Source organism: Pseudopipra pipra, chromosome 1, assembly GCF_036250125.1.
Source record: "Pseudopipra pipra isolate bDixPip1 chromosome 1, bDixPip1.hap1, whole genome shotgun sequence".
NCBI lineage: Eukaryota > Metazoa > Chordata > Aves > Passeriformes > Pipridae > Pseudopipra > Pseudopipra pipra.
The window spans coordinates 61,211,484-61,223,875 of record NC_087549.1 but is presented as its reverse complement, the minus strand read 5'-3'; the positions used below and the strand labels follow the sequence as shown (position 1 = coordinate 61,223,875).

Here is a 12,392-nt window from a genome sequence, read left to right as displayed (position 1 = left end):
TGCTGAGGGGTTTTTTTGTCTCTCTTTTTTCCCCCCTCTGAACACTCATTTCAGTAAAAACTTTGACAAAACTATAAATCTTTCTTCTGCCTGCCCACCCAACCCAAGTTAAAAGTTCCTTTTTTCCCCATTGTCTTCTTTCTTTTCTTACAATTTTCAGCTTACAAAGAATAAATCTGTTTTCCAGCAAAACCGGAGAAGTGTAAGTATGATCATCTGAGATCTCTTAAATTACTAAATACAAATAATGAGAACTGCAATCAACCCAACAGGTCTGCTTTAAGTGGCAGAAAAGGTCAAGATTTTGCCTCTCACATTTCAAATGCTTTCATCTTCAGAAGCATCAAAACAAACATCTTAAGCATTTAAAAATTTGTTTGAACTTGTTACAAGGTCACAACTAGTAAGGAACTAAAAGGTTCATAAAAACAAGGTGGGGACAAATGAGTTTAAGTAAAAAGAAGCTCCTTTCTGCAACTAAATAAATTCCCAATTTCCTAATTAATTCAATACAGATGAGCATTCCCACAACATCCCACTATCATGGGAAGTAACACTTCTTCTCTACAAGGAGTAACCTTTTTGTTTCTATTGAACAAGGTATTGTATGTCCTAGTTCCATGCCTTGTAGCAAAGCACTTGCCCCTCCCATGTCCCCACTCATTCCACATCCCAGTGCTGATGGCACAGGATGAGCTGAGTAACTTTGGAAGCCACTGGGAAAACATGTGGATTCTGCAGCACTGGAATTGGAAGACGCAAACACAGATGTGTTTTCATTATGTGGAGACAAATTCATCCTCCTCCTACCTCTAACCTTCCCTGCAAAGCACAAGGGGAATGGAAAGTTGGCTTGAATATCCCCTTTGCTTGAAGGTTTCTCCATTTCCAAGTGATGCAAAAAAGCACTCTACCGCCCGATATCTTTCCCAGTATAAGGGAAATTTTTAAGAATACTCTCTGTTGACAATCCTCAAGAAGAAGCACAAGAGGCCACAGGCATTCATTACTAGGCAGCCTAACTCAGAGAAGCAATGGCTGCCCCTTGATAAGGGCTACTTATCATATCAGCTGTGCTCTGTTGCTGTGAGATAACTCTGTAGCTCCTCCAGATCTCTCTTTACATACCCCAAGGACACACCATCACAGAAATAAATCTTTACTGATGTGGTACGCCAAGGAAATGGAACTGCGGGAACTCCACGCGCATATATGGAGTTCACACCAATGCCTTTCATAAACAGACAGTGCTCTTCTGTTTTGTTTTTCTAAGGCAGGTTTCAGCATGAAAAGCAGATCTGTGACTATGCAGATTTGCTGGCCCAAACACCATCTGCAGTTAAGGAGCTGTGGGAAGCTGGGTGTCATAGAATAGCTCCTCCGAGAGCTGACAGAAATAAGAATTCGTGCCAAGTTACCACCTCTTAATGCAGGCAGAAAAAAGGATTAAGACTTAACAAACCCTTGCAATATAATTGAAAAGTCTCATGATATTTTGTGCATTTCCTGTGAAAGCTCCAAATACCTCCAGAAACCGCTTCCATGAAAAAAAACAGAAGCAAAATAAAAAAGGATAAAACTTATCATGGATTTAGGCCATGTCAAACAAGACAAAAAGCTTGTAATAGGGATAGCACACTGAAATACATGAATACCAGAAGAAAAATTAAGTAGTTGCTTATGGCTTTTAAAACTTTAACAGTTTTCCTTGTTACGTTGCAAGACCTGACTCATGGCAAAAAGCAATCAACACATGACATTGCCAGGAATATTTTAACGTAGACTCACTGTTGCTTGGCTGGGCTGCTGCTTTTTATTCCTTTTGGGCCTTAATTTTGTAAAGTGTTCCAGTTTCCTCCCTTCTTCAGATGGCAGCTCTGAAATGAATCCAGAAGTTCGTTTGTCTGGCCTGCTGGAAGGAAATGGTGGGTCTTCTATATGGATAGGTACTTCTTCCAGTGCTTTATCTAGATCAAATTCCATTTCTAAGAGAAATCAAAACTTTCTCATTAGATTTAACATGATATTTGAAACAAAAGACAATGCCATTTCTCTCTTTTGTGGCAAACAATTATAAGCACATTTAGAGAACTCAGCCACAACATGTCTGTGAGCAGACAGAGCACTGTGAGCAACTATTTACTATCAAACACACTAGCAGAGTCACAAAACAAAGCAGCCAGTGTGGGCCTCAAATGCAGTCCAGATGGAAGGAGAATTACCTGTACTTTTCAATCAAGAACTACCTAGAACTTCCTCAGGCAAGTACAGAAGTAAAATAGTTTTATGAAATTCTCACTTACCAAAAGCTCTGGACACCGGCCGGAGCATTCTACTGTGGATGCTTTTTCTTTTTGATTTAGGAGTCATCTATCAACATAAAACAAAACAAAAATTACTTTAGGGGACAGAAGAAATGACAACAAATCAGTTCTTCAAGGCTATGAGTCATTTCAAGATCTGATTGTGTTTAACATCAGAAGGGAATAGGTTTTTTTCCTCAGAACTTTTTCTAAACTGATGTTTTGTTCAACTTATGTTGAACAGAATCAGAGAGGTAGTTTAGTGTTCTCACTAAAACTGTAGGCTGTACACAGGATGGTTATGGAAACTGTCCAAGTATTAAGTCTTTGACCCCCACAATGGAACTATTAAAACCTCACCTCTATATTTGAGATCACAAGGGACAAAATATGTAATTACTTTGTCCAGTACTGCACTGTTAATGACAATACCAGGAATAGCCTCCCCCTCGTACTAGCTTTTATTTCTGACACAAGATACACGTCCTCAGTTCGTTTGTTAGTGACATGCTACTCCGAAACTATGCCTCTGGACACCACCACAGAGCTCACCAAACTTTCCTAGGAAAATGAGCTTTGGAGCCCACAGGCCTTCTTCAAAAAACAAAAATACCATGTCAGTGTGAGCAGTTATCTGCAGCAGACGCATGACTTCCCTGGATTTTAGATATGTTGGGAATAGGTGGAAAGTTACTTCAGCATACACTCAACATAGTTACTGAATTACGTGCTATTACACTTATCATCATCACGTTCGCAGAAAAAAAGAGTATGTTGCCTTAAGAGCACAAATACCCAGACTTAAGAGCCAAGTTTATTGATTTTGGAAGAAAGCTGCCCTTCTTTCCTTGACTGAACTCTTCTGAAAGTTGGAGTGGCAAGAGAGGTAGTTTTGCTACAGGAAATGCATGTATCACCAATTCTGAACCTCTTAAAATAGCTCAGCATTGTAAGACTTTTTGTTTAAAGGTTGACCTGCAGATTTTCTTAAGAGTGAATTTAAAATGACTCAGCTTCTGCAGAGATGGTCCCCTTTTGTGGTAGAGTTGTACATGCTGGCTTTAGTGATATCCATATACTTCCATTTACTTGCTACTCTTGAAGCTTAGTGGCTTCAAATTCTGGACTATCAGTCAGGAAGCTGTTATAGCTTGCAACTCATTAACAAAATTGTTAATAAAATTTAGCAGCATCAATTTTATATAAGCTGGAAAAACCAGAGTTGGCATTGACATTTCAGACAAATCAAGAACTATTTAAGGTAAACACTCACTAGTTTTTATGTATGGAAAGTTCAGTGCATAGACTTGCATGTACTGAATTCATACTTCCTAAGTAGCTACGAGGATTATTATGCCACTACTCACACGCTCAGGGTTATGGCAGGTTTTGTGACAGAACAGCTACTACCCATCTTCTCAAGATGAGAAGAGGACTTGAAGACTACAGAGCAGGCAGTGATAGCACTACCTGGGCAACAGAGCTCTGGTTTTATTGCCATGCATGTCACTGAGGAAAAAAAGATACCTTCAGCTGTTGCAGGTTTCCACTTCCACATTTGACAACCATTCATAAATGACACAATAGTTTCAAGATCAGCCAGGAAGTAGCTGGCCACCTGAGTGGACTTACTCTCACATTAATGAGCAGGTGAAATGTTGCTGAAAGTTCAGACACTACTTTCAGAGTTACCAATAAATTAAATGCAATGTATTCAACAGCAAGTGGCTGGAGAGGTACTGAACTTTTTCAGCCAAAACTGCAGTGGACTGTGCTACAGGTAGGCAGCTGGGCAGCCTCTGAACTGCACATCTCAACAGCTGCCGATCCATCATGAAACCTGAAACAACCAAAGGCATCCACACCTCTTGTAAGGAAGAGTTGAAACAGCTCAGCATTCGGGGGACAGCAATTAGGAGTCACTATCAGTAGTCCTGGTTTTATTTCCAGACATAGCCCATTTCCCTTGTTAAGGTATATTTGCATGCATTTTGGTCTGTTTCCCAATTTTTTTTGGTGATGTGACTGGAAGTTACATCTAGTAGAATCATACAGCAACTTATGCTAAAGAAGGTCAGAAAGCAGGACAGAAAACAAAGATGATGAGAGACCTCTCATCACTCAGTAACTGCACAGCCATGGCCAGTGTTCAGAGTGGCTCCTGGATGAACACAGACAACCTGAGAGCTGCATCAGCCCAGGGCACCAATGCAAAACAGCACATGGCAAGTTTTGAGGTTCGTGTGCAAGGACTGAAATGCTCTCAATACATCTCCAACAGCCAGGAACAGTGATTTCATCTTCCTTCCCAGACAAGAAAATGCCCCTAGATGACCCTGAAGAGCTCGTGCTGATGACCATAAGCCAGTCTCTGGATCACTGCTATAACTTACTGTCAGCTTGGCATCATCCATCAGCAGCTTGGTTGCTGGGGTTAAAGGCAGAGGGATAGAGATGCTTCCCATTTGCTTTAACAGCAGGAATAACAGCTCTACATACAATTTTATTTGAAACCCTTCTGTTTTCTAGCCTGTTTAGGAAATGCACAGATGAAAGGCTTCTTGCCAAGTGAACTTCTAGATCACACACAGAGCGAAATGGGTCAAAGCATTAATTTAAATAGGCCAGTGCGCTCTTTTTACAAAATATTAGGATTAATCTCTGCTTAACATCTCAGCCACCGCACAGTATGCTACAGCAGCAGTGCACATGTCATTCCTAGAGGAGATATCTGAACCCCCCAGCCCCGATTTCCATAGCTCATGGAAGCAGTTCAGCTTTGTCAGACCTTCTGCCTTCCCACCACCTCTGGCCCCACAAGCATAACATGGCTCTCCTGCCTTATGTTTCACTCATGGCTTTTACAGAGGAATAACTATTAGTATCAACCTCCCCTCTTTCACTTCTTCCACAACTTCCAGAAACTTGCCATTCTAGCAGACCACCTCCTGAACCACTTCCTTGTTTTAACTACTTTTCCATGAGCACACTGTAGGCTGCTTGGCAGAAAAAATGAAAATATTAGCTGCATCTCTGGATTTTGAGAGGACCTCTTGGAAGTCTGGGTGCACCTATGCCACAGAGGTCTCTGGAGATGGCTTCATGAATGTACCCCTCTGCAGCAGATGGGAGCCAGCAAAATTTCTACTACGCTCCCAAATAAGGGCTTACTTAGACACTGTCTGTGTCCATGCTAACTTTAAACTCCCAAGATCTCTTCCCATGATCACTTTTCCAGATTCCTACCTTCTGATTGCCTTCCCTTCAAAACCATCTGAGCTCTCTGGAGCTTTCTGAAATTATATTACCAACTGTGGAGGAACACTAGTACCTTGGGAATTAAAAAGATCAACTAAAATCACTCTGTTTTGAACGCTAGAAAGCAATGTACTTTTAGCAACAAGGTCTCAGATACTTTTCCTTGTTTATACAGATAATTGGAATTATTCTCAGTGCTGAGGGACATGCTTATTTCCACTTTTTTCTCCTCCTACTCCAAAGTAATTTAAATTCAATCCTATTAGATACAGGGAAGCTCTGTGACCCTGCTGTCACTTCCCTTTCAAAAGATTTCAAACAAACTAATGAGCAACTTGCTGTTCCCTCTTCAAATTGAGCTCCCCAGCCAGTCTCCCTTCAACCCTCCTTCCTGCAAAACAGTGCACGGTTTTCCAGCTTCAAGAATGTGTTAAGGACTATTCTTTCATTAAACTGGATGATGCTTGAATATAAAACCAAATCAATAGATTTTCCTTCTGGGCAGTAACATTTATGCTTACACCTCCGACATCAGTACTCTGCTTTGGTTTGGTATTAAAGCCAAGGGATCCTTTAAATTCAGATGCTATGTTAGCTGAACCTTTCTGTAAATCCAGCCTCATCCCTGAACCACTGCCTATTTCATTTGTAGGTGCAGATGGATGGCACTACAGTCTCCCAGGAGACTCACAAGGCAGTACAGAGGCAAATGGAGCACAAAAACATAAACAAGTAGGCCAGAAACAGCAGAGCTAAAAAAATACTTACACTTGTACAGCAGAGAGTCTCCATGCAGCAAAAAAGAAAGAAAAAAGAATATGAATGGGGAAGACAAAGCAATAGCAGTTCTCAGGAAAGGAGGCAAAACCAGAAACCACCAAAATAAAGAAAACTAAAGCCAAAACACTCGGAAATCTTAGCAGGAGAGGTGACATGCAGGAATGAGGTAAAAATCCCTTTTATTTGGAGGTGCTACACATTTTGTATTTCCAGAGGACAACCAGAGAAGGATGCGATCTCTCTTGTTTGATCTATATTGGGACAAATTCAGGTTTTCTGACATTTGTTTCCAATATATGGCACTCACCAATGGTGCCAACCTGACACCTGCTGTCCCAATGTGCTGAGTTTTTTTCATTTTGCTGGCACCAGTAGCGAGATAAAAAAAAAATGTAATTCTGTTATTTCCCAGTCTGAAGGAAGATTCTGAATTAAAAATTGGCAGTTTGTTGTGAAAGCAGGCAAGCAAGGAAAATAAAATAAAGCTTCTCTTGAAGGAATGAAAAAGGATGCAAGTTTGTTCTCCCGAGGTTTAAATAAATCTATTCCGAAGCAACAGCATTTCTCTTTCCCATAAGGAGGTTTAGAGGCACAGACTTTCGAGCACTTTTGGCATATTAGAGGAATGCTGTTCCATTACTAATGCACAACTTTTGCTCTTCCCTTCAGAAATGATAAGAAAGCAGCACAGCCATCATATGAAATGATGCAATGCCATGTCCCACCTCTTCTATCATGACCAGTCATGGTCCTCTTTGATTTAGACTAAGAAAAACATTATTAGATGTGTGGGTTTGTCTCCAGGTTGAATGGGAACTGCTGCTATAACAACAGTGCAGAGTGTTTGTGGCAGAAGTCAATAGTCACAGTCTGTATTAAACTTCTGGACAAGAAAGTGCTGCGTGTTCTTGCACACAGCTCCTCTCCTTTACTTTCCTACTGTCCCCAATGTTAGTTGTTTGTTTGTTGAGGTTTTGTTTTGTTGGTTTTTTTTTGTTTGGTTGAGGTTTTTTGTCTTTATTTTCTTTTACTTTCAGAAACTTTGGCTTTATACAAGAGCTCTCAGCTAACAGTAATTCAGGCAAACCTCCTCATTACTCTCATTTTTGTATGCTACCCACATACACATACACTCTTACTCAATCTCTCTGTCAGCATCTATGTTCTCTTTTCTCTTGCCCATCTTCTATACTACCGTTCACTATGGCTGCTCAGAGATTGCTGGGGAGACTGTAGAATCCAACTGACAAATATCTGAAAACTGAAACAATCTTAAAAAAAGTTCTCCAGCCCACTTAAAAAATAAATCTGCAACATGGTTTCTCTTTAAGATAGCATTCATGGCAATACTCCACTGGTTTCTGTGTATTTAATGCATAAGTGGGAAAGTTATTTATATTCTACAAGCAGCTGGAAATGTGATTAGGGCTAAAGTGCAAAGTAACACACATATAAATGGAAACAATCTCAGGTTTTGAGGGAGTTTACAGTCTATGGTCCTGATTCAACAAGGGCTTATGGAAACTCCTACCTTCCAGATTTCAGTGATCTCACCAAAGTCAGTGCCACTACTGAGTCACTTAAAAGTTTAAAGGTGCTAAAGAGCTCGTGGGTGGGGAGTAAGGAAGGAGAAGGAGGCACACAGCAGGCAACACTTTAGACAAGGAAGCATCATTAAGCAAAGCTAAGACTAAGGGACTTGCCTGAAGTCACCAAGGAATCTGGCTGCTCTGCAGGGAAGCTAATGGCAGTCTTTGGACCCCTGAAGTGCTACAAACCATGAGGCCACTCAATGCTTATGTTTGCTCTCAGCATAATTGAAAATAAGGTGGTCTGCCTCCAAGTGTACATGAGCCATTGCTGAGATGAAACACCAATCCACAACCAAAAATCCCAAGAAAACTAAACCCAAACAAAAGCAGAAGTTGCATTGGGGAATCACGACAATGTGCCATTGGGAATTGAGATGTCAGAAAAAATACTTTAAAGGATTCTTACAGAACATTTTTAATCAGTGCTATACCATTTCAGCTATATGTATTTTGTGGGGTATGCCTTTTTAAGAAAGAGGTATAAGAAAACAGGGAATTTTATTGCAAATCCTGCTGTTTTCTTTTGCTGTAAGGAATGACCTGCAAAGCTGCCATGACACTCCTTCAGTCAATCAACATTTTCCATGCTGCTTCTAGTCTCCTAACTCCTTTTGACAGAGCTGTCACACATCTGTTGTCTCATTGAAAAAATAAAAATCTTCAGGTACACTTTATAAAGCAGAGCAGTAAACTGACCAACTCTGTTTTTTGCATATGAATCTTTGCACATGCAGGTGCCTCACCATCTGTATTGAAAACCTTGGAAACTAGAAAGTTAGTATTGCTTACTTCAATTACAGAAGATTTTATGCCATGATTTCCAGGGTAAAACCCTGAAGCATGGCTTCAGAAATTCAGCTACGTACTTCCCACTAGCAGTGATGGTAACCTGAATTAGTGTCCTTAGAATCTCCCCCTTGAGTGCCATTGCCCTTGGAAAGTTAAATGCGTGACAGCTAATGGAGTATTTTACAGTAGACAGGAGAGCAAAGACCCTAACATGTTTTTTTGACACCAAAGCCAAGCTGCAATAGGCTGCTGTTTTTAGATACAACTGTCCTGAATGTAGCAGCTTTGCATTTTTACATCAACAGAGGATCTAGTCCTTAACTTTATCTGTCAGAGTTCTGTCCTCTATATGGAAATACTATCTATAAATATATATAGTGTAAATAAATATGATATACAAATAATCCATATATGAATTTCAGGAAATGTTTGTTTATTTACTTCCCCAAGAGCTGAATTTTAAGAGAAATGGTTTTGAATTAATTCAGTGCTATAGTTCTGAATTAATTCAATTCATCTCATCTAAATCGGCCTGACCTTTAGAATTACTTTGTACAGAAACATTTTCTGAAAGAAAAGGAGTAGCACTGCAGTAAGATAAGCTCAATATTGATTTGCCCGTGAGCTTGTTTTATTTTACTAGCCAAAAAACTTTTGCTTTTCTACTTGCTGAGATATGGCTCGTGTACTCTGTGATATTTCATCAAGCATTTTAATATATTCTTTTAATTAATAATTCTGCGCTTGCATCTTTCAAGTCATGTAAAATTCCCGCTAATAAACATAACTGCATACAAACAGTCAAAGCTTTTATTATGAAAAGTAAAAAATCAGATGCATAAACTAAACTGAGTGGTTCCTAAAACTATTAAGCTGAATGTTTAATTTCATGTTCTGAATTAGTACCCTGCAAGGAATTCTGCTTGAAACTACCACCTGCAAGAGAAAAAGCAATTCTCCATATCATCAGTTCTCTTTTCTACTTGTTCATGAAGATACTAGCATCTTCTACATCAGCTGGGCTTCAAGATAATCAAAAAGGATAGTTCCAACCACTTTAATTTTTATAGTTCTTTAGTTAAAAACTGAGTGTAGAACAGAGAGCTGCAGAAGGTCTGATGGCACAAACTACCTCAAGTCACCACAACCTGCTTGCTTGTCATTGTTCATTACCTTCAGCTGGCAAACAATGATGCAAAAATTACTTTGTTCGTGACCTAATCTTCCATACAGTACAAATAAAAAGCTCTTAAACTTGGCAAATATGGAGAGGGTGGACAACTGTTTATGATATCCTTAGGCAATTCTTTAAAAACAGCTATCACATATATCAGGTGCCCTGGGCAAGCATATCATAAAAGCAACTCTGAGGCAACATACTCCTGAATGGAAGTTCAAGTCAGGTGGAACAGGGCTCAGAGCAACCTGATCTAGCGAAGGATGTCCCTGCTCATGGCAAGGGAACTTGGAACTAGATGATTTTTAAAGGTCTCTTCCAATCCAAACCATTCTATGATTTTGGGAACAAGAACTGCTGTACCTGTCTGCCTTTCAGCTTCCCAGGACTGAGAACCAACACAGCTTCTACATCTCTCCTTCCTTCCAACAGCCTGAAGTGAACAGCTACCAAAAGGAAAAGTAGTCATCCAGGCAGAAAACACCAGTCATTTTGCCCCCACTGTTAGACCCTTTGGGGGCAGATGATGCAATTGCTTGCACTGACATTTGATAGGAGAAAAGTTACAAGGAGACTTATCACAGTGAATCAGATACAGTTCACCCTGGATGGAGAAGTGGACTAGTAGACTGTGCTCAGAATTATGATGGGAAGCTTTACTCCTGAAAACCCAGGCATACTTGAGCTGTTGTTCTTTTCTCACTGAAATTTGCTTCAGACATCTTTCCAGCATGCACAGTAAATCTTTATACTCCACAGACACTTTGAGATATACTAAAAAAAATCCCCTCAACTTTCTGAACTTTAAGTCCAGTCAGGAATTACTATGTCAAGATATTTCCCTATTGAAAACAGGAAATATCTTGACAGGAAACTAGCAAATATTCTAAGATCCTGTCTGAGAAACAGAAATACTTGAGTAGAGTATTTGAGTTTCTTTTCTGAAACAAACTGATAGAGCAGATCAACCATATTTACCCAAGAGAGGATGGCAAAACTCAAAAGCTGATCTATGGAGTGACAGTACCTAAATGCAACACATGATTCAAATAATGTTGCTTGGTCAGACAGTCATGAGACAGCACATGAGCCTGGGAATGACAGAAACACCGTGAAAAAGGAGGAAGAAGCCTACCCTGCAAAGCAGGACTGCTCACCCGCAAGCATAGAATTATGTGCTGCCTAGCAACAAGGCACTGGATTCTGCAGTTTCTCAGAGAGTAGCAGACACGAGCTACCCCAGGAGTATCTAAATACAGTATATCTAAATACCAATAAGTATGGCATTGGAAATGACACACCACTAAACTGTACAAAATAAAAAGAGGTTCTGATCAACTTTGAATGAAACTAACCTGAGTTTTCAATCACTTTGTCTTTTTCTCTTGCTCTTTTCTTTTAGTTTTCTTTAATATCTGTTTACTTGAACATTTTTTCACCAGTTTAAGTGCTTTTGCTTTCAGATCAGTATTCTAATCCTGTCACTTACTGACCTCAAAAATTCACAGTAATTCAATCTTTAATAACATGAGATAAGATCTCACTGCAGAGATACATCCACCACTTTGGCTTTAGTTGACCTAAAGAACACCAGAAGAAAGTATCTGTTTACCTCTAAATTCTCCTCTACTCTAACAGAAAGATGTTTTGAGAGTAAGCCTGACAGATTCGTGAATAGGGCTGTGTGATGCAGCTGTCAATGATAGGAGGGATGAGATTTGATAACTTGGAAGCTGTCTTCTAGTCTTTTGGCACTATGTATATTTGATTTTATTTATTTATCTATTTTGAAGTTCCATTCTGGTAACCCATCTCATCCTAACATCCTTTTCCTTGACAAAATATAGCAAAATCTAACAGTACTCTATAACTTCCTGCCCTAACAAAGACTTTCTTTCACCTCTTCCTGTGAGCAACTGTTCTTTATCCCTGCAATATGAGGTATCAATTTCGCAGAGCAAAAATTTGCAAGTCTTATGTTCTTCTGCATGAAGTGGGAACCATGAAGCAGTCTCAGTGAGACAGACTCATGCATGTGCTATTTTCAGTAGGTTCTCCAGATTTCCGAGTAAACAAGACTCTCCCATACAACACATATAAGTATTTCATGCCAAGTTATTTGAGTTGCTGGAAGAATCAAAAAGCAGTAGAAAGGACCATGCAACCTATACAGAAAACACCTCAACCATTTGAGACAACAGTTGCCAGATACTAACTGAATTGAGACACATCAAGGCTGCAGACAGGTGTATGCTACAGTAACAGCATTATCAGAGGTTATTCTCAAGTTGTTTGCTGTTGTGCCTCTGCAAAAGATCCCAGAGTACAGATTTTGGCAAGAACTACTCCAAAGGAGCTCTTGCTAATCTGCCACAGGAAATAACAAGAAGGTTCTTACAAACAGAGGCTGTGGGAAAATTATTCTGTATCTGTTTGTGCTGAACATCGACTGGCTCCTAGTACTTTGGATTTAGCACTAAAACCACGTCAATA

General features: G+C 39.8%; 1 protein-coding gene across 6 annotated transcripts in view; it reads right to left on the bottom strand.

The window, feature by feature from the left end:
• CARMIL1 (capping protein regulator and myosin 1 linker 1) overlaps positions 1-12,392 on the bottom strand; it is a 194,121-nt gene that overhangs the window by 22,460 nt on the left and 159,269 nt on the right. For 3 of the 6 annotated variants that reach the window (XM_064658373.1, XM_064658379.1, XM_064658411.1), the window contains 3 exons: positions 6,330-6,347; positions 2,304-2,370; positions 1,789-1,985 (listed from right to left, as the gene is read on the bottom strand). In XM_064658373.1, the coding sequence (XP_064514443.1) occupies positions 1,789-1,985; positions 2,304-2,370; positions 6,330-6,347 (282 nt within the window). The remainder of the gene's footprint in view (positions 1-1,788; positions 1,986-2,303; positions 2,371-6,329; positions 6,348-12,392) is intronic. The other 3 variants (XM_064658390.1, XM_064658401.1, XM_064658419.1) reach the window with 1 other exon arrangement.